Source organism: Lutra lutra, chromosome 18 (genome assembly GCF_902655055.1).
Source record: "Lutra lutra chromosome 18, mLutLut1.2, whole genome shotgun sequence".
NCBI lineage: Eukaryota > Metazoa > Chordata > Mammalia > Carnivora > Mustelidae > Lutra > Lutra lutra.
Genome location: NC_062295.1, coordinates 2,680,398 through 2,702,133, shown reverse-complemented (window position 1 = coordinate 2,702,133; position 21,736 = coordinate 2,680,398). Strand labels below are relative to the sequence as shown.

At 51.5% G+C, this 21,736-nt stretch overlaps 3 protein-coding genes across 8 annotated transcripts in view; 1 reads left to right on the top strand and 2 right to left on the bottom strand.

Moving 5' to 3' along the window:
* ZNF174 (zinc finger protein 174) overlaps positions 1-2,666 on the bottom strand; it is a 62,912-nt gene extending 60,246 nt beyond the window's left edge. For 4 of the 6 annotated variants that reach the window (XM_047713763.1, XM_047713762.1, XM_047713764.1 and 1 more), the window contains exons 1-2: positions 1,458-2,506; positions 206-428 (exon numbers count right to left, since the gene is read on the bottom strand). In XM_047713763.1, the coding sequence (XP_047569719.1) occupies positions 206-428; positions 1,458-1,865 (631 nt within the window). In that variant the 5' untranslated portion in view covers positions 1,866-2,506. Of the gene's footprint in view, positions 1-194; positions 429-1,457; positions 2,507-2,537 lie in introns of those variants that run through there. The other 2 variants (XM_047713760.1, XM_047713765.1) reach the window with 2 other exon arrangements.
* Positions 2,667-2,672: 6 nt separating this feature from the next.
* Positions 2,673-10,539, top strand: ZSCAN32 (zinc finger and SCAN domain containing 32). Its single transcript, XM_053447822.1, is given in 8 exon segments — positions 2,673-4,462; positions 4,465-4,710; positions 4,713-4,765; positions 6,857-7,022; positions 7,939-7,992; positions 8,791-8,865; positions 8,868-8,978; positions 8,981-10,539. Coding segments are annotated over 8 exon segments (1,350 nt in total). The 5' UTR covers positions 2,673-4,428; the 3' UTR covers positions 9,592-10,539.
* An 8,404-nt stretch (positions 10,540-18,943) lies between these two features.
* Positions 18,944-21,490, bottom strand: LOC125090761 (olfactory receptor 2C1). Its single transcript, XM_047713767.1, has 2 exons — positions 21,411-21,490; positions 18,944-20,537 (listed from the first exon to the last, which is right to left on the bottom strand). Exon 2 carries the CDS (start codon positions 20,490-20,492, stop codon positions 19,554-19,556), a length of 939 nt encoding a protein of 312 aa, XP_047569723.1. The 5' UTR covers positions 20,493-20,537; positions 21,411-21,490; the 3' UTR covers positions 18,944-19,553.
* Positions 21,491-21,736: the final 246 nt, after the last annotated feature.

Genomic DNA, 21,736 nt, shown 5'->3' with positions numbered 1-21,736 from the left:
GAGTCATTAACAGAAAATGATAAAACCATACTTCTTACACACCTATCACTGCCATGCTAGTCAATGAAATCTGTTGGGAAATAAAGATCTAGTGTTACACAAAACATTAAAAAACCCGACATGCAGTGTATGGTGTCTCAGAACCACAGGATGTTCTGACGGAGGTAAAGATTAGAGAGGGAGAGAAGAGGCACAGAGTGTTTACCTGGGCCAGCCAATTTGGGGCTTGGTTCCTGGAGGAGCGGGGATTTGTCCCAATGATGAGTGCTCAGCTGGTCTTGAGATTCCGCCTGGGAAGGCTCCTCCAAAGAGTTCTCCCTGGGACAGCTTCTAGGAGTTTGCAGTTGAAAGTCTGGGAGTTCCTGTTCTCCAAGCTGAGACCCAGTCTTCTCCAAGAGCACCTTCTGCCCCTGCATACAAACGGCCACCTAGGAACAAGCCCCATGCATCAGAGTGCAGCTCGAGGACTGGGGGCAGCCTGACCTCTTCCTGCTCTGCAAGGATCCCTTCCTTTACCCTGGGGTATACCGACAGCAGTCCGGAGGCCAACTGTGAGAGACTATGAAAACTCTCAAAGGTAGCAAAGGGAAGGACATGCAGAATGGTTAGTGAGATTAATCCTAATCCATGGAGGCTTCAAATCAGCCAAGACTTCCTAAGTGGGTGACCCTAAAAGGGTCTTTCGCAGGGCCTCAAGCTCATCAGAGAGAAGGCACAGATAACAGGGTCAGTCATTACATCGGCCTAGGAGAGTCTCACCCTATGTCCACCCCGGCATCCTGTGTCTCACTGTATGTCACTCCCCCAGCAGATTCTATCAGAAAAAGGTCCCACTGGATCGGGAAGCATTTGATGAGAACATTAATAATAAAACCCATACCTAATAAACTGTTCTGCCCAAGGCTTCCCTGATAAGGAGATCCCAGTAGTAGTAGGGCTAGAGGACTGCCCGCCCTGTTTCCTGACAGCCTCCATTCCTCAAAGCATATAGTTGTTGGCTTCCTGCCTAAGCCCTGAATGGGGTCTAAATTGGGAGGCTGGAAAAAAATACTGGCCAAATGAGCTGCAACTTCCTGATCCGCAGGGAAGACACATCACCGAAGCCAGGTCCACCATGAAGTTCCCCCCAAATCAAATTCCTACCCAACAAGATGACCCTGCCTGCTAAGAATCCTGATAGTAGGAAAACTTCAGGAGGAATGGGTGTGGGGTGATGTGTGGGCACAAATGCAAGAAACTTACTTGATCCTCTACTTTCTTACTGGAGCACCCCAGTACCTGGATTTTCTAAACACCTATTACATCCCCCAAGGGGGTTCCCAAATAGAGGCCAGAAGCAACATTTGCAGTCATCGGGTCCATTTCTGGACTCTGACTAAATAGGGAGGGATGCAGAGACCAGATACTATCCAGATGAGAAAGAAATCCTGGCGACCACGAGAGAGGGCCCTCCTTACCCACTGCTTTGGTCTCTTGGGAGCTCTTTGAAAATCTTCCACCAGGGTCACAATCTCCTTGCTGCTCACTGGACATCGATGCCTGACCCGGGCCTGGATCTCCGGAGGCAGGATGTTCAGGAACTGCTCCAGCACGAGCAGCTCCAAAATCTGTTCCTTGGTGTGCAGCTCGGGCTGCAGCCACTGACGGCAGAGCTGCTGGAGCCGGGAGAGGGCCTCTTGGGGTCCAGACACCTCTTGATAACAAAACCGTCGAAAGCTCTGGCGGGAGAGCTCAGGATCGGGGCGGTCTTTTTGCAGAGTGGGTCCCCGTTTGTCTTCCAGTTTTGTTATTATGTGTCTCTCTGGCTTGGAGGAAGCCTGAATGTGGGACTGCGAGCTCAAAGTTATCTCCATCTTAGCCGCCATCTTGGGGCTCGGGAGACTGGCTCTCTCCTCCGAAGCAGCTCAAGCCTTCGGGCTCATGGCTCTGCACAAGTCTCTCTCAACGTCAGCAAGATGTGGGGGAGGGCGGGGCACACACAGGCCCCAAGCTCCCGAGGACAACACCGGGACTGACGGTGGGGAGAGTCTGACCCTCTGGCAGTTTCCTCAACTGTCTCGAAATGGAGGAAACTCATAACGTCCTGAAAGGAACGGGGGGAAAACCCTACTTTTATTTCACCGATAAACACAAGGTCTCAGAGGAATTGCGCAGCGTGACCCAACTGGCGGTCGGGAAACCCCAGGAAAAGTTCGAGTTGTCACACAGGTGGCCTGCGCCACCTCCCCGGCACCCTGGCAGCGCCGACCTCGAGCATCTCGCCGGGAGCTGCGGGACAGGCGGCACCGCACGGAGGGCGAGGAAGCCCCAGCTCGCAGCAGGGCAGGCGGAGCGCGGCGGCCGCTAGCTCGCGACACCCAGCAGGCCCGCCGGCTCGGGCCTCCGAGGGCGCACGGGCGGCCCCCCAGCTGGGCGAACCTACGGCTCTCGGGCGCACGGGTCAACTTCGCGGCTGCGTGAGAGCCCGGCAGGGTGGCGCCTGAGGCGGCAGCGTCGCCAGCGACCTTGCACCCCGCACCCACCTGCCGCGGACTCACCTCTCTGGGGACCTGGGACCCGGAAACCAGGAGCCAGGGCTGGGGGCGGAGCCGAGGCCGCTCGTCGCGAACACTCCCACTGGCTGAGGGAAGAATGACGCAAGGAAATACGGCACTGGGGGTCCGCCCCCTCTCCCGGGGGATTGGCTCCCAGAGGGCAGTCTCTCGCGTCTATTTGCTGCTGAGTTTGTCGATGCTGGCGAGGGACGGCGACCGGCCTTTCGCAGTGCACGCTGGGAGCTGTAGTCCAATGGCGCCGCTCGCGACCACGCGCAGCGTGTAAGTTAGCGCCAGGAGTCGGGGAGTTGTCCAGTCGCTGACTTCCGGACCGGCCGCCGAGCGAGTCTGGTAAGTACTCCGCTTCCTCGCCGCTGCGGGGTCGAAGCTGGGTCGGACGCCATCGTTTCAGGACGGTGGGCACAGGCGCGGACGCCCCCGCGTACCCCCCGCCCCGACCCGGCCACCCTGGACTCCCGGCGGCCCGTGACCCTGCGAGTGCTTCCTCCCACCCGCCCCAGCTCCTGACCCTCGCCCCGGACGAACTGGCAAGACTCAGGGCATCTCCGCCGAGCGAGACGTGAACCAGCCCCGCTCCTACCCTTGTCCTGCTTTCCGCCGAGCGCCTGGGTCTTCGCCAGAGTGAAACACGAGAGCAGCATTCTCAAACGAACTATGGACGGGATGTTACGGGTCAAAGAGGAGCACGAGCTCCGTCATCCGCCTGAAACTAGGGTAGCATTTACTAAGTTATTCTGCATCCGGACAAGGTGCAGGATATGGAAAATCTGCGGCGTGGCATACATCTTCGAGGCTGGGGCCCTGCGTGCTGTGACGCTCCTGTTTTGTTAAAAAGGACTGCTACCAGGAATGCCTTCCATTTCCCTGTCAGTAGTCTCTTGGGCTGCATTATATGTTAGGAGATTGTAAGTGAAGGCAGTTCAAGTTCTTTGGAAGAAGAGCAACCTGAATCCAGTTTTTTAAGGTTTTTTTTTGTTGTTGTTGTTGTTGTTTTTAACTCCTGTGAGCAGGCTCACCCCTTTGGTGCAGGAGTGGTTATATTGAGACACACAATCACAGATGGCTCCAGTCTTACATCCTCCCAATCCAGCAATTCCTAGGAAATTTGGAAAATCTCAAGAGACTTTTGACAGGCTCAGTTTATGTCAGATGCCTGATGTTAACTCCTGGGGTGGGAGGGAAGGGTACTGTAATGAATAGCCCCGTGACACCCGCTGGAATTTAGGACTCAGTTACAAAGGAAGAAGATGCATTCCGAAGTAGGAAGGAGTACTGGAAAATGAAAGCATACCGCAAGCCAGTCGTGTCTCATCCACACTGTGTGTGTGGCTGTGGTGGTAGTAGAGACGAGAGTGTGAACGATGAAAAGGTTAATCCAGAGGCACGTTATGAGAAGGTGGCAATTGGGAAGGTGACTCCTGGCTTCCTGAGGGGATGGAGGGCAGGGACCAAGACCCAGGCATAGGGGGACACAAGAAAGAACAGCTGGGCTACATGGGAAAGTAGTTTGGGGAATTCATGAGCAAACACCACTGGCCTGTGGAGAAAACTGTTTTGATAGTTCTAGTGCTTCAGATTCTCAGAATGTAGAGGGAGCAAAGGAAAAGGGCAGTAAGTACATCACGGGAAGCAGAGAGAAGGACTATGAGATCACTTTATGCTGTCTTTTTCCATTTCCTGCAACTCCCCTTCCAAGTCGCTGAGTTATTTTCAGCTGTGATTCTGAACCACTAAGATATTCTCATATTTCTCTGATTCCAGGAAGACTTTCACCAGTGTCCAGGAGAATGGTTTTCCAGTGACATGAGAAGAAATGGAACCTGATCTCCAGAGTAGTGATGGCTGCCAATGAGCCAGGCTGGTGACAGAAATCATGGCTGCAACAAGGAGTCCCCAGGCATACCCATCCCGAGCAAGGACTGCTACCAGGGACAGAAATCAGGCCTTCCCAGCACCAACCCTGACTCAGAAGCCTCCCACCAATGCTTCAGGCAATTCTGCCCCCAGGAGGTAGCCGGCCCCCATGAAGCCTTTAGCAAGCTCTGGGAACTCTGCTGTCAGTGGCTAAGGCCTAAGACACACTCAAAAGAGCAGATGTTGGAGCTCTTGGATTTGGAGCAGTTTCCAACCATCTTGCCAGAGGAGATCCAGACCTGGGTGAGGAAGCTGTGGCTGTGGTTGAGGATGTACAGAGCGCATCTGGCCAGCAGGTGAGGACAGGCATTCAGAACCTGCTAAGTTTCGTTATGAAGAACTGAGCGAGAAGCACAGGAATCTGCTTAGTGGAGAGGAGCCAGGCTGAGAAATACACAGTAGCGCTCTGTCCCCCACCAGAAACCACGAGTTGGCTTGGGGAGGTCCCTGACCTTCGTCTTTGGGAGAATTTCTCGTTTGCTGCAATAATGCAGACACGAATATATTCAGTTTATGTTTAAGGTCCCTAATACAAATGTAAAACCTCAGAATACTTTCCAACAGAAGGCCAAGGAAAGGACAACTATCCCTCTCCCACGGAGTTGGTGAGTTAAAATCCAGGGTCTCTTGCCAAAAGCCTCCTTGAGGGCAGATGCCATGTGTTACTCACTAAATAAAGTTGCATTAGAGCTGCTCCTGCTGCCAGGATTAAGGGGTCGGTATGGGATAGTGATGAGTTTCACAAAGTATGCACTTGTCCACTTAGGGACTAGGTCGGACATGTGGTCAGTGTAACGATCTTGTACATTTTGGGAGAAGGGAGCTGTGAGAGGCACAGGAGAAGAAAAGGAACTTGGCTTTGGTTGTAGTTTGTGGGAAGAAGGCAACTGAGATCCCAGTCCCAAGTCTGGGAGAGGCACAGAGTAAAGGAGGAGTGTGGGCCAGAGGGACACTGTAGGCTGAGCCCCTCTGCAGTCAACAGGAAGCAGCTCGCTGGGTGCAGAGACTACATGCCTGGAAGGGAGATGCGCGCGTCCCCAGTGAGGAGGCAGACGTATCCTCGGGCAGCGGGAGGAAAAACGGTGTTGACATAATGTGGAGAAGGCAGAGCTGTGTGGTGGGGACATAAGGGACCAGGCTGAGGAAGTTCCTGAAGGATCCAGTGCGTCGGGACAATTACTAACCGCTAGGAGGGAGCAGAGAAAGCCAAGCAGTAGCACGTGGATGGAGTCAGAGACTGAGCCGGTGACGAGCGGGAGCCCCTACATCCGACAGTCCTCCTGCTCCAGGCCCCCTTGCCCTCTCTCTGTGGGGTCGGTGTCTCCCTCGTGGCCACCATCATTTCAGAGCCAAGCTCTTCACAGGAGTGAGACGGTACAGGAATGTCGGGGTTAAAAGAGCTACCTGAAACCTGTCTGGGATGGGACGGGCAGAGCAGGCTGGTAGCACGCGTCAGGACGCCGGCCGCCTCTGCCCACCGCCCCTCGCTCACTAAGGGCCAGTCAGAAGCTTGGGACATAACGGATGCAGGTGGCTCTGAAAGACGCCGGTGGCTCCGAGTGCTTGCCACGTGCCACGTACTGGGGACTTCCCAGTGAACGTGACAGGCGTGGTCCCTGGCCTGCAGGAGCCACACTCCATGGTGAAGCGGACGACAGGTGAAGGAAGAAAACTACTTTGGGATAAGTGCTCGGCAGGAATGAGCAGCTGACGTGCTGGACAGGGACCGCGGGGCGGACAGGAAGTGGACGTGGCCTGATGGAGAGGACACAGGAGCTGAGCTGGGAGGGAGGCACTGTCTATGTCAGCAGCTTCGGGTGGGCAAGGATGTGGCCCGTTCGGCGGAGCAGTGAGGAGCGGCTGTGAGGTCCAGGAGAAGAGGAGGATGGGAGGTGTGAGGGCTGGACAGGGTATCGTGCAGCTTATGCTTTACAAGCCCTGCTGGGTTGTGACAAGGCGGAGGGTGATGACAGGGTCTGGCAACCAAGGTCCGAGTATTGGAGCAGCCCGTGAGCTGCACACGTAAGTGGCTGATGTCACATCTCTCTTTTATGCCAAGATTGCTGAGCAGACGTGGGGAAGCCCGGACATGGGGGGAGAGGCACTTCCCCTGTGAGGCTGCTGTGCTCCCCTGCCTCAGATGCGTGCCCGCCCAGCACTCGGCCGCCTCACCTCTGCCTGGTGCTTGTAGCTCCTGATCTTAATCACTAGAGACCAGATGAGTGAGACCAAATTCTGGTTTTGTTTTGTTTTTTTAAATCACAGAGGTCTGAGACTATTTCTTTTCTGCCTCCTAGGTCTCACATAGTTTCCTAATGCCACTTGTAGAGGTTTTATAGTCCCTTACGCAAGAATTTCTAGTGACAGATGATGGCGTCTGTTCTCAGGTCCCAGATTCTGGGAAGGACTGGAAAGAGCTCAATGAGGAGACAGCCCTGTTGGGAGTGCCCAGAAAGTCACTGAGATCCCACCTGAAACGGGGGGTTGATACAGAGGAAAGCACTTTGAAGGGGTCACAGAGCTCACAACACAGAGCAGGGGAATAGTCAGAAGGTAAGCCAAAGTCTCTGCCCTCACCTGGGGCTGGGTAGGAATGCACCTCTGAGCTTGAGTTGGCTGCGGGGTTCTAGATTAATGCTTTTGACATAACCCAGAAAACAATATGGCAAAGGTTACTCAATGGTAACAGCACAGAGGGTGGAGACTTCTTACGTGTAGCCCTAATTCTCCTCCACTACAACTGAATCCTGTCACTTCTAAACCAGGTACATTCACATCCGCAAGCTTGCCCCCACCTGCACACCAGCTCTTCCTGGACTTGAGACAAACCCCTTTCTCATGCAGCTCTTTTTTCAACAGGGGAAGAGAGAGGAAGGCAAAATTGTTGATTTTAATTGTTAATTGCTGACACGTATATTTGCTGTACTGTTTGTTCTCTTTTAAGCAGATGAAACAATCAGTATCTCGTTATTTCATTAGAATCCTTGGGAACGTCCCTGCCCTCCGCTGTGTGGTTGCTGAGGCTGTGGGATTGAACGTGAAGGGGCAGGACTCACCACGCACCCAGGCCCGCTCCTGCGGCTCCCCCTGGCTTCGGGTTCAGATCCCTCGTACTGGAAACTCCTCCCGATCAGACTTGTGTGTGTTCCCCGAAGTTCTGTTATTAAGTCCACAGAATGAACCACTTCCGTACTAGGATTCCTGCGGATCGATTTCTGGGACAGCATATATTATGCTGGCCTGAAAAAAATGAAAGGCTTGAGTTACTGTGGTATTTTTAGGAGGACGAGGGTCATCTCTGGGTGGTGGGGCTTAAAGGCTCCCCCACCCCCTATGAAACATATTTTTTCCGTAATGTACATATACGGCTTTAGAATGAAGCAATTTTTCTTTCTTTTCTTTTCTTTCTTTCTTTCTTTTTTTTTTTTTTAAATAAATGGCTATTATGCCAACAATCTTCGCCCTACAGAGAGGGCCCTCTGCAGGGGCATCACTCAGAAGAACGAGAGAGATCACACTCTGGGTAAGAATGCCCATTCCCTCAGGGCCAGACCGTCTGTGTTCCTCTCTCTCTCGAGAGAGAGACACACAGACTGGAAGACCCAAAAAGGACGAAACAGACAGCGGCAGCGGAGACTGCTGGGTGAGGGAAGGAGAGAAACCGGGAGAGTCTGAGAGCAGGCACGACACACAGACTGCCAGAAAGGGAAAGCAAGACACCAGAGGTTCAGGACGGAGCGGCCAGCACGTGTGACAGCAAGTGGGACCGAGGGAAGGGAGAGACACGGAAAGCAGTGGGGACAGAGTGTGGCAGGTGGAGCATGGGGCTGGGGGACCGCCCGCAGCCTGGGAGGCACGGCCCATGGGAAGAGCAGGACGGCGCGAACGCACGTGCGCACACAGCGAGAGCCGTCCTGAGGGGCGGCGGGCACTGGGCGGTGCCGGTGGGCTTGTGTGCCCAGGCCTTCAGGGGGCAGTGGGCCCTTCAGAGGGTCAGACCCTTAGAGCCATATACCCAGGGAGTCCCCCAAGCGAGGACACAGGCAGCTCTCAGGACAAAGGAGGGGGATTCGGGATAAAGAAGAGAAGGGCAGCTCTGGTAAATACCCCACAGCCCTTCCCTGTCAGAGGATGCCCTTCCCGCTAGGCCGAGCGCTGGTGTGTGACGAAGGAAGCGCACAGTGGGGTAGCTTCCTGGGGATGGCCACACGCAGCCGTGGCCGAGCTGGACAAACTGGCACGTAGCTTCCTGAGCGGCTACCTCTGTCGTGCGGGGTACAGGCCCCCGTGGTCTCACAGTGTGTCCCTTGTCCCCTGGCAGCAGGTGTGCCCTGGGGCGATGAGGAGACCGAGACCCTGCTGGCCATGCTCTGGGACGCTCAACTTCATGGGGAACTCGGACTCGTCAGCACGGCCAGACCTACAGGGCCACAGCAGGACGTCTCCGGGAGCAGGGCATTCTGCGGGCCCCAGAGCTGTCCCGTGCCAAGTTCAACAGCCTGCGTCGAGGTGCCGCGAGGTGGGGGCGGGCCATGTGCCGGAGCCTTGTGTCCTTCACGAGGCAGTGGATCCCCGGTCAAGCTCCTGGGCCTCTGCACCCAAGGTGGCGAGCCGTGCTGTTCCCGGCCACGAGGGAAGGGCTGCGGAGTCCGGAGAGCTGAGTCGGCAGAACGGGAAGCCCACAGCGATCGGAGAAGGGGCCTGGGCGGACGGCGCGGCCGGGGATGAAGGGCGCTTCCAGGACACTGGCCGGGAAGGTAGGAGACGGGACCTGCTGGTCTTGTTCCCACACAGAGTGGGTAGGACTCTTGGCTCTGACAGCCAGGGGACAGGGAAGTCCCCCCCAGAGGCTGTTACCCCGCCATCAAGAGGGCGCTGCCGCCGTTGCTGCGAGCCCACAGCCCCGACGGACGGCCCGGTACAGGCCAGAGAGGCTGGCGCTCCGCGTTGCGGCTTTTCCCCGTGCCCTCCGCAGCCCAGGTCCGCCTCCGCCGGCCTCTCTCACGCAGCACATGGCGTTTCCCTGTGCAGCTCCCGTCCTTGGCTTCCTCAGACTGCTGTGGGCCTCCAGCCCGGACTCTCTCCCCTTCCCTCCTGCTCCAGCAAGGCTCTCCCGTCCTGACCCCGGTGTGTGCTGGCCGCGTCCCTACAGCACGCTTTCCCCTAGTGTCCGCCGAGCTCAGGGCAGCCTGTTGCTACTCAGCTGCCGGCGGCGAGGCCATCGAGAGTGGAGGTAAGACCTGGGGACAGACTGGCAGAAACAGAGCTGGCCTCTCGGCCTCAGATGGGTCACTGTGCCTGAACATCCAAAAAGAGACAGTATAGGGGTGCCGGGGTGGCTCAATTAAGCGTGTGCCTCGGCTCCCGTCATGATCCCGGGGTACTGGGATGGAGCCCCGCATCAGGATCCCTGCTCAACGGGGAGCCTGCTTCTCCCTCTCCCTCTGCTTGCTGCTCTGCCTACTTGTGCACACACGCTGTCTCTGTGTCAAGTAAATAAAATCTATTACAAAAAAAGAGGGGTAGTATAGGACAGTACGTGGCATCTAGGGACGATTTTCCTGTGAGACCAGGGTTAGGAGTTTGTAAATACTAAAATCAGAGAATGAAACTAGGCTAGTACTTAGCAAAAAGCTGAATCCTGGGAGAAGTTCCATTTAGGGGGTGTCAGGGTGGCTCAGCTGGTTGAGCATCTGCCTTCAGCTCAGGTCATGTTCCCAGGGTCCTGGGATTGAGCCCCATGTCGAGCTCCCTGCTCAGTGGGGAACCTGTTTGTCCCACTCCCTCGCCGGTGTACGTAACTTGCTTTCTCTAACTCATAAATAAATAAGAACTTCAAAAAAAAAAAAAAAAAGACAGCATAGGAGAACAGTACGTGGACTCTCGAGGTTTTTCTCCCACGACCACAGGGTTTGGACCATGAACATAGTAAAACGGGAAAATGAACTTAGGCTATTGCTTAGCACAAGGCTGAATCCCATGAAGAATTCCATTTACGTATTTGTCCCTTATGGTGCTTTAACTGCAACTTTCCTCGTTGTCCTGTTCTTTCTCCAAACCCCGTGTCTTTCTGTTCCCTCAGGTCTTGAGATCAAAAACAAAACTAAAAAGAGAATCAAAAAACGGATGACTCGGGGCAAACAGAAGTGAGGAAGGCCCTGTGGAGAAAGTCTAGGGAAAACCCTGAGCCCAGGAGAGACCAGAAGGGTGAGCCTGAGCCAGGAGGGCAACGTGGATGTTCTCCAGGGGAGCGGGCGGGGAGGCCCCCGTCCCAGGATAGGAGGAGGCAGCAGACACCCCGGGTCGGGGAGAAGGCCTGTGCACGTCACCTGAGTGGGGGAGACAACTCTCAGGACTCTCCCTGTCGCCCCCGGCCAGTCCCCGAACTGGGAAAAACGTCTAAGTGCCAGCTGTGTGGGAGAAGCTTTAGCCGAGCTTCCTACCTCATTCGGCACCAGAGTCTCCACCCAGGAGAGAAGCCTCCCGAGGGCGGCGAATGTGGGAAAGGCTTCTGCGAGCGCTCCAAGCTCACTGCACACCTAAGGACGCGCACAGTGGAGAGACCCTATGGCTATGGGGAATGTGGGAAAAGCTTCAACCAGAGCTCCAGCCTCCTTGTCCACCAGAGGACCCACACTGGGGAGAAGCCTCATCAGTGCACCGTCTGTGGGAAGAGATTCAACAACAGCTCCCAGTTCAGTGCTCATCGGTGAGTCCACAGCAGGCGGAGCCCCCAGCCCTGTGCGCACCGTGGGAAAAGCTCCCACGTCCGTGCCCCCCAGAAGACACACACTGGGGAGAAGCCCTACAAGTGCTCTCGGTGTGAGAAAAGCGTCCCCAAGAACCCTGTCCTCACCCACCATCGGGGGCACACAGAGAAGACACACGCACACCCCAAAAAGGGACATAGGTTATGAGGGTATAGGAAAGCCAACACATCAGTCCCCTAGTGTGTCTCTCCCGAAGCATCTATCGGCTTGTGGAGGCTTCTGTGATCGAGTCTGTGGCTCAGCAGGAGACTTACAAGCGGATCTCAGGAACCACAGCAGGGACAGGAATCCGCGTACGTGTGCCGAGCTCTCTTCCTAGGCCCGCCTGTGACCCACAGTCCTGTGTCACCATGGACTTCCACACAGGATCCACAGTCCTGCCAGGAAACAAGGGTAACCTTGTCCTGGAGAGAGAATGGGTGGCTAGAGCCCTGGGAACGGTTTCTGGGGCAGGTCAGAGAAGACCTTTTCCCTGCTCATGGGAAGCACATCTGGAACTGAGCAGCCTCGATGAATCCTAAACCAATAATGAGGTCTGGGCACCTGCTCTCTGCCATGTCCACCTCCGAGTAGGTCACTGCTCTGTCCGCCAGTCACCCAGAGAAGAGAGTAAAGCAGGAGGGACAGCTTAAGCCACAGGGTACCACTACTCTAAGTGACTTAATCTCAGAGCAGGTGTGCCATCGGGGTTCCTTTCTAAGATTTCTCCTCTATATCACGCCCGCCCAGGTTCCTGGTTTCTTGTGTTACATTGAATAGTTTCTAAAGGTTTATAAGCATTACTATTTCTAATGAAAATAAAGGTGTTTCTCCCTCCAGTCTCTGGGCCTTTTGTGCTCATTTTCTCCATTAGAAACTTTATCCTTGGGGCCACTGGGTGGCTCAGTCAGTTAAGGGTCTGCCCTTTGGCTCAGATCATTATCCCAGGGTCCCAGGATCAAGCCCTGTGTAGGGCTCCCTGCTCAGTGGGGAGTGTGCTTCTCCCTCTGCCTCTGCCCCCCACTCCTGCAAATGTGCTGTCTTTCTCTCTCCCTAAAATAAAGAAAATCTTCTAAAAACCAAAAAACTTTATCCTTGTGCAGAGGCCCACAGATTCCTGAACGGCCTCAAGAGCCTGTGTCGGCACAGGAGGACATACAGGGGAGCAGTGGAATTGGGTCATTGGTGGGCTGCATGCTCACGGCGGGGGGGACATCACAGGTGTAAGGAAACGGGTGCAGGAGGAAGGACCTGCATTGTGGAGTACTAAGAAACAACCTATAACCTATTTTTCTGAAGAGATATTTAACCTCTGAAATTTCCATGGATTAAACGTGGTTGGAGATGGGCACGTCGCCTGGTTCCTGGCCTGCGCACACAAGCTGTTCGTACTTTCTCTAATTACGGTGAAAGCGAGTGTCATGGTGGCTGCTTCAGTCTTTTTGAGGAATTAAGCAAGAACAATTTCTTCCCTCAAAACAATAAAGAAAAGTTTTAGTTTTAGGGAAGAAAGAGAAGGCAGGCAAGTCCTAAGAATCCGTGTCAGTGTCTCCTCCAGTTGAGCCTTGCCCAGGCACCCACATTTGCCTGCACACACCGTTCCCGAGCAGGACCCCACGACAGCCTATGCTGGTCGGTTCCCAGAGCCCCAGGCGCAACACTGCTCTACACAGAGGGGAAAAATAGCATCTTTCCAGAGCCTGGGCGAAGGCAAACACGGGGTTTCACTGTGACCTGTCCCGGGACAGCTGACTTCACAGGACATCATGGTGGGGAAGAGAGACAGAGCCCAGGCTGGATCTGCAGGGAAGGGCTGTGGATACCTGGTCAAGGAGCTGGATTTGCTTAATGAGGGAACCAGCGGAAGTCAGGGGAAAGGCAAGGATCGGAGGCGCCCAGGGAGCCTCTCCAGCAGGCTCCTCCCACTCCCGGGTGCTGCAGCCAGGGAGTTGGGGGCAACTGCTGACTGCTTGCCTTGTTGGAAGTGGGGCTGCCTCCCCCCTCCAAACCGCTTCATGCCCCAGTCTGCCGGGCAGAGAAAGGAAGAGCCCAGCCCTCGCCTGTCAGCTGCCCTGGACCGTCTGGAGGAGACAAGTTTGGAGAGCACATTCATTTATTCATTCCTTCAGGAAATATTTGGTATTTCCTCGTTCTCTGCTGTACCAGGTTCTTTAGCAGCCGCATACAACACCGTCAATGAAGCGGACACTCCATCTTCCAGAATCACCTCACCGGACCTACAGAAGCACCAGCACCAGTCGGGCAGCACCACCGGCTCCAACACCCCCAAGATGGGACCCAGCTCTGCAGGGCCTCTCTTCCAAGTCCTGATTAATCCAACCTTTCGCTGTGTTCCCGCCACCCCACAGGGACTAGCTGCTCCCTGCGCTCACAATGTCGGGTACCTTTCTGCCTACCTCCCGTGGACTCCCACAGCCTCACCACTGCACTGGCCCCTGGAGGAGGAATATGAAGTAGGTGCATAGCAGGGAACGCCTCCAAGCCTACAGCTCTCTTCTCCGGCACAGAACAGCCTCCTGCTTTGGTTCAGCCCTTCACGTGTCTATTAAGAAGCCAGTTTTCCCTCCTGTGTACGAAATCCTGGCGCTCCGCAAATGGTTTCTGTACTTCCCTCCCTCACGGGAACATTTTAACTAATTGACAGAATCTCAGTGGGCACTTCCTTGTGATTTACTAACCACTCCTGCAGCCAAGACCCTCAAGATTCTCACAACCCAGAGACGACAGCCAAAGCCACAGGTCACCCCCCCCCTTCACAGATATCTGTTGTGGTTCCTCAGTCTAAGATGGCAGATGGGTGCTCGCAGCCGAAACGGGATCTGGATCCTTCCAGCTGCCGGACCCCAACTTTCCTTTCCCCTGGCCACCTCTTCTCGGCCTCTCCTGTGAGGGGACTACCCTACCAGCCAGTGCAGGAACAGCCCGGGGAATAGTGGGACCCTGGGCTGGAGCATGCCCATTTCTCCACTGATCTCATCACGTGCGAATCTCTGCATTCCCTGTTTTAGCCCCTGCCTCATTGTTCTGGTATTCATCCTTGCCTGGCTTCCTAGCAGACAGTGAGAACATAGGACTCTAGCAAGTAACCTAAGTCCCTGAGGCAGGGGTCAGGCCTCCAAGAGTGAACTTGGTGCCGCCAACCCAGCTCTGGCAGATGGAGGAAGTGGCTCAGACATGCTCCGTGGACTTGGCCATTCTAGTGGCACCTCTGGAGTTTTTGCAGAAATATGTGATTTACTAAGTGTTGCAAGTAAAGTCTGGGTTTCCTGGGATGCCCAATGCACACTACTACAAAAGAAGAGGAAACTGGTCTGTTTGAAATGTCTCTGACATCTGTCTTCCCTCCATTTTCACTACTAACATTCTAAACAAGATAGATGAACCTCAGTACTACTGACATTTTGCTCGAGAAAGGTATTTATTGTGGAAGGGTACGGTGCGGGGAGGGGTAATGTTTCGTGCATTATAGGACACCGGTAGCTGCACTCCTGGCCTCCACCCACTAGATGTAATGACCAACTCTGAGGTGTGACCACAAAATTGACTCCATTGTTACCATGTGCCTATTTGGGCAAAATCGTCCTTAGTTAGGAACCCCTGTCTAGGGACATGTCATTAGACCAGACTGGTATAAAAGTTTTCATCTCTCCACCTGGTCTTCCTACATAGCAGATCTGGACTTCCTGACTCTCCATATATCTAATCCTGCTGTATAACAAATCTCTTCTAAAGCCCTGGAGACTTCTTGTTGCCCCTGAAATAAGCTACGGTCTCCAAACTTGCAAGGTTGTCCTCGACATTTGAGGCCCTTCCAGCCTCACAGCCTACTACCCTATGCACATTCCCCAACCAGCTCAGGTGAACCAGTTCTAGGTTCTGGAATAAACAGGCTCTGGCCTTTCCAGTCTCGGTGCCCTGAACCAACTAAATTTTTCCTGCCTAGAGTACTCTTTTCTCAGGGTCCTATTCTTTCTTTCCACAGAAAGTGAAGAGGAGGGGCTGCAGGTCTCCGTCCCTCCAACCAGGGGAGGAAGGGCACTTGAGCCTAGAAATGTGGAAAGAAGGAAACGTTTATGTCCTCAAAGAGAGCACCATGGAAAGGCAAGACCCCACAAGACGAGTACTGCCACTACCACCACCGCCTTCTCGAAGCCTCCGAAAGCTGGGAACTCCTCCTCGGCCCTGTCTCTAACACGCTCTCAAAGCGCCTTATCTAACTCCAACCAATACCAGGACGTTTCTGGTGGGTTGTCTTCACCGGCTTAGGAGCTCTCTGAGGGCAAGGGGAGGGTCTGAGTGCTCTTCCGAAGCAATGGGCCTCAGTAAACGCGTGCTTCGACGCCGTACATCGCAAGGGCAGGAGGCTCGGAACCTTCCAAAGGTCTCTCCAGGGGGGAATGCGCGGCCGGGTGCCCCGAAGGGAGACAGGTGGCGCGACGGCCACTTCCTCCCCACACCCCCCAAGAGGGGCGAGGTCCCGGCACACGACCACTCCGGTCTTCGCGTCCCGAGAGGGAAGACCACAGCTGCAGGATACAGGGAGGGGCCGCAGAGCTCGAGGCCTCCCAAACAGGAAAAGTCAGCTTCACAAGTGTCACTCACCAGCCACTCCATCCTTTCCAACGCGCTAGACCGAAAGCTGCCGCGGGGAATGCCGGGAACCTTCGGACGGCCTGACGCAGGCTCTAAGGCTCAGCACCCCCACAACGGGCGGGGCGGAGTACGCAGGCGCTTCCTAAAGGACCTTTCGGCTTCTCTGGTTTCCGCCTTCCGCTAATCGACAGCCCTCCTCACCAATGAATCGACAGGATCTTCTAGGGGTCGTGCCCTGGAGCCAATCGGGGTATTTAAGCAAACGGAGGGTGGGGGGAGCCGGGCTTTAGGCGTTTGTTAACTCCCTCCTATTGGTTACTGCTCTTCTGTTGGCCATGCGCTTCCGCTTCCTGACTTGGACGGGTTTTCCTTCCAACGCAGGTGTTGCTCAGAGGATTTTACAGATGGGACAGCGAAGTAGTGAGAGGCCGTCGCGGTGTTGATGTGCTAGGCACACTTGTAAACACGTCCATACTACGTCATCCTGACATCCTATTAAGTCAATAGTATTACCTTTTTCATCCTCCAGAAGAGGGAACCACGATCGTTTTTAAGTGACTGTCACGAGAGAACTAGGGTTTCCAACCCAAAGTTTTCTTCCCTGTTTCAGTTTTAAATGTCCCGTGCGTACCGAAAACCGTTCTCCCATGAAAAGAAAGTTTCCGCATTTCTTATTCCAGAAGCTGCACTCTCTTCCCAGAGGAAATAATGTTACTTGTGTGTATATTTTTCTGAGCCTTCCTATGCAATTTTGCCCGTTTATCTTGAAGGTTTTCTATTTCGATATATCGACCTCACCTTTTATCTTTAGGCTGCCGCGTTTAGTCATGTACCAGAATGTATTCAATCTTCAGTCATTTCCATTTTGGTGGACACTGAAATACTTTCCTAATTTTTGTGTGTCTTTGTTATCCTTGATTGGGATATTCTGGATATATTTTGAAGAATGCGCTGATAGATTGGGATGTGGAGTTTGAGGGAAGTTAACAGTGCAGACTCCTCTGTGGTCTCTCTGCCTTTATGCTGGCCCATTCATCCATCCATCACTTATGAAGACACTGGTTGCCCAGTGAAGGAGTATACTGGATCAGGACATAAATGGAAGAGGGTGGGAAGTGAAATAGACTAACTAATCTCCCTATGAATGCATTCCACTTTGATTAAATATAACACTGAGCAGTTTTCTCTAAACAATCCTGCATGCATTCTCTATTTCATCCTTATAATGATCCTGCAAGGTATTCTATTCACTTTACAGATGATAAAAGGGAGTGCTGGAGAGATCAAATCTACTAGCTACCATATCTCATTATTTCTGGAGTACATAAAAATGCCTCATACCTCCTTGTGTCATGACTTTTTTGTTATCTGCTGTGTCCCTACTTAGAGTGCAGAGTAACTAGACAGCTACATTGTTAGAAAGAGAGAGCAGAATGATTGTGGGAAGAAGGGCAGTATGTCAATTAGCTTTTTCTCCTCCAGTTCCCTGTGTTTTACTATGACTCTAACTCCACGTTAGATTAAAAATATTCTGTAGTTTTGATGGGAAGTTCTTCATTACTCCAAAGTGTTTAAGGATTCCCTCTTTATTTTCCTATTTCCTTCCAAGTTATTTAGTAATTTAAATGATTTGCCTAGAGGATATGACTGTTCAGTTTCCTTGGTAGTTACGGTTCTCATAAATTAATTCACTGCCTTTCTGGTTTATATATTAACGTAGGAGTTTAGTCATTGTGATCCTACCTTCTGAGAACTTCGTCTACTCTAAGCTTGCTGTTCAATAAAAATTTTGAACCTGCAAGTCTCTGGAGTTTGATAAATACACCAAGATAATGCCAGTACTTGACTAGATCTGGAGACACACTTGAAATATTACTGAGTGGAAAATTGTTAATATAGGTCATGGCTCGGATTGCAACTGGAAAAAACAATTCAGAACGATAACATAACTAGATTTATTTGGAGGGGGCATTATAGATATGTTCAAGGCGGATATTTGTCACTTTTTGTTTGGCAGTGTCCAAGAGACAGGGTGGCTCCAAAGTAGTAAACATAAAAATCGTTCATTTCACAAGTTTAGTTCATAGTGTGAAAATGGGATACTTGTGGGGCTTAATTCATTTCATTAAATGTTTATTAAGCATCTGCTACGTATGAGATGTGTTTAGGTGCTGTGGAGGAAACAAAGTATATCACTCTTCTGAAAATAGTCCTAAAACCTATTGATTTCCTTCTTTGGAAATGTAGTTGCTAAACAACTTACTCATATTAACCCAGTTTCTCTAAGGAAGGAGAACACGAAATATGGTAGTATGTATGTATTCCCATGGCAATTCTAGTGTGCTATATCACATATTGGCATTCTAATTCTAATACCTGTGTTCCTCAAGTTGACTCATGGTGTGCTGGACTGATTGCTGAGTTCCAGTAATGTTAAGATTGAAAAAAACAGATCTGGAGGCAGGGGACATGCTTTATGGAGAGATGATCTTTCCTGGGCTCCTAAACTTGCTTAAAGAGTCTCAGAACATCCCATAATCCACCAATTATAATAACATATCCAAATGCTGAGAGCAAATCTCATGGCTGGGACTTTGGAGGAGGCAATTTAAATAAAAAGGTTTAATTGAAAGGAAAAGAGTCTTTCTTTTTTTCCTCATTAAATATTAGATGAAGCAGAAGATGGCATGTAAAACATAAAGGAGAAGATAAACAAGATGACAAAGGAACATATGGATAAGAAGTATGAGTTAGGGGCGCCTGGGTGGCTCAGTGGGTTAAGCCTCTGTCTTTGGCTCAGGTCATGATCTCAGGGTCCTGGGATCGAGCCCCGCATCGGGCTCTCTGCTCCTCAGAGGGCCTGTTTCCTCCTCTCTGTCTCTGCCTGCCTCCCTGCCTACTTGTGATCTCTCTGCCAAATGAATAAATAAAATCTTAAAAAAAAAAAAAAAGAAGTATGAGTTAGCAAGGGCACCTGGGTGGCTCAGTCAGTTGGACGTCTGGCTTCAGCTCAGGACATGATTCCAGGGTCCTGGGACCGAGCACTGCAACAGGATTCCTGTTCAGTGGGGAGGGAGTCTACTCCCTCTCCCTCTGCCCCTCCCCCCAGCTTGTGTACTCTCTCTCTCTCTCTGTTCTCTCTCTCTCTCAAATAAATAAATAAAATATTTTTAAAAAAAGAAAGCATGGGTAGATAGACTGAAATACTGAGAAGAGGCAAAAAGAGATTGAGAAAGATGGGGGAATGGATAGGGTACAAAGATGAACTGTTTGAGTTTTCATTTACGATTAATCAATTCTGATTATTTTATGGAATGATAACATCATTATATAACAATATAGCAAATGGAACTGCCTTTTAAAGTACTTAATTTTCTACAAATAGAAAACAAGTAATATTACGTGTAATAACATATATAATAACATAATAAATAACATGTGTACAACAAGACAGTGAGCTATGTCTGTACTAAGTCAACAACCTCTGAACTGTTGATGAGACTCACCTAAGATCCATTGTTATCTATAGTCCACAGGATTTTTAGTAAATAAGCACAGAATATTAGAAACAACTAACCATGTCTTAGCAGCTTAGGGTTGTTGGGAATATATCTTGGTTGCACTAGGGCTGGTTCTCCTCATATTCATCAGGACAGAGTGAGAATGAGATAAAGGCAGAAGAAGAAGAGAAGTTAAATGACAATGGGAGTTTTCCCTTCTCTCAGCCAAGTTCTCTTCCCTTTCCCAGCAGCCTCCTTAGTGCCCCCTTTACCTCCTTGTTTCTTAGAGTGTAGATGAGAGGGTTCACCATTGGTGTGATCACAGAGTAGAAGAGGGAAATGAATTTGCCCTGGTCCTGGCTGCTGGTCTTAGCCGGAAGGAGATAGCCATAGATAGCTGAGCCATAGAAGAGTAACACCACCACCAGGTGGGAGAGGCACGTATTAAAGGCCTTTCTCTGTCCCTCTGCCGAGCGGATCTTCAGCACTGCTTGAGCTATGTAGCAGTAGGAGATCAGGATGATGCTCAGAGGGACAGCAGTGAAGAAGGTGCAGACACCATTGAGCACAGCCTCATTGAGACTGGTGTCTCCACAGGCCAGTTTGATCATGGCAGGCACCTCACACAGGAAGCTGTCCACCCTCCGGTGCCCACATAATGGGAGCTGCAGAGTGAACGTTGACTGGATCACAGAGTTGCTCAAGCCACCCAACCATGCAATGGTAGCCAACAGCCAGCACAGCCGAGGGTTCATAATGGTGGTGTAGTGCAGAGCCCGGCAAACTGCCACATAGCGGTCAAATGCCATCACCACAAGCAGAATGCACTCGGTAGCCCCCAGCCAGAGGAAAACGTAGAGCTGGGTCACACAGCCTCCATAGCTTATGGTCTTGTCTGGTCCCCATAAGTTGATCAGCATTTGGGGGACTGAGCTAGTAGTAAAAGCAAGGTCTAGGGACGAGAGGTTGCTGAGGAAGAAGTACATGGGGGTGTGGAGCCGGGCATCCAGGCAGGAAAGTAGGATAATGGTTGAGTTCCCAAGCAAGGTCAGCAAGTAAGAGAAGAGAATGACTATGAAAAAGATGATCTCCAGCTGCGGATGGTCAGATACGCCCATCAGAATGAAGCCCTCCGAGAAGCTGTAGTTGGAATCTGCCATTCTGGTCGCTGTCAGTCACTTGAGGAATCTGTCCAGGGAAAACCACTGAAAGAAAAGCAAGTAAAAAAGCAAAGTAGATAAGGCTGCTCTGCATCAGAGAGAATCTATCAGTTTTCTGGGCGTCATATGTAAGTACCAATTATTTTTTGTGACTGCACATGTTCACTGCAATCCCCAACAACTGTCAGTCCCACATGAATAGAAACTTTATTCCATCGAATGGCAAACATGAGTTATTGTTGCATTGAAAGAAGTGCCTTATGAAGAACAAAAAGATTAGGGATCTTCAGTTCAGCACAGCGGTCACAACAGGGTAGAGGGAGTTGACCATTAGAATTACACATAGAGGGACGCCTGGGTGGCTCAGTTGGTTGGACGACTGCCTTCGGCTTGGGTCATGATCCCGGAGTCCCGGGATCGAGTCCCGCATCAGGCTCCCAGCTCCATGGGGAGTCTGCTTCTCCCTCTGACCTTCTCCTTGCTCATGTTCTCTCTCACTGTCTCTCTCTCTCAAATAAATAAATAAAATCTTAAAAAAAAAAAAAGAATTACACATAGAAATTCTTAAAATGCCCATTTCCCAGGGCGCTTGGGTGGCTCAGTGGGTTAAAGCCTCTGCCTTTGGCTCAGGTCGTGATCCCAAGGTCCTGGGATTGAGCCCCGCATTGGGCTGTCTGCTCAGCAGGGAGCCTGCTTCCTCCACTCTCTGCCTGCCTCTCTGCCTACTTGTGATCTGTCTGCCAAATAAATAAATAAAATTTATTTTTAAAAATTTTTTAATTTTTTTAATTTTTTTAAAATTTTTAAAATTTTAATTTAATTTAATTTATTTATTTTAAAATTTTTTAATTTTTTAAAAAATTCATATTTCCCCAGCCAAGGTTTTTATATGCTCATGGGAGAGGGAAGCGGACTCACTCTACTTGGAAAAGCTCTCCAGAAGTTTCTGATAAACATGTCCCCCTCTCTTCCAAATCCTTCCCATTCTTGGTGAAAACTCCTGGTCTAGAAAGAAGAAGTTTGAAGAAGAACATGATGAGTCTATAAAATCACGAAAAAAGTGGAAAGAGTCAATAATTCACCAAATACAGAAGATACAAACATGTAAGTTAGGAGGAGGTAAAGGTAGGGTAAACAAAACTTCACATAAGCCTCAGTAAGTTTAGGTGGAACAGGCTAAAGAAATAAACAGCAGTTACGCATAGGGGGTTAAAAGAGTTAGCGGGTACCCATTATTAGTAAAG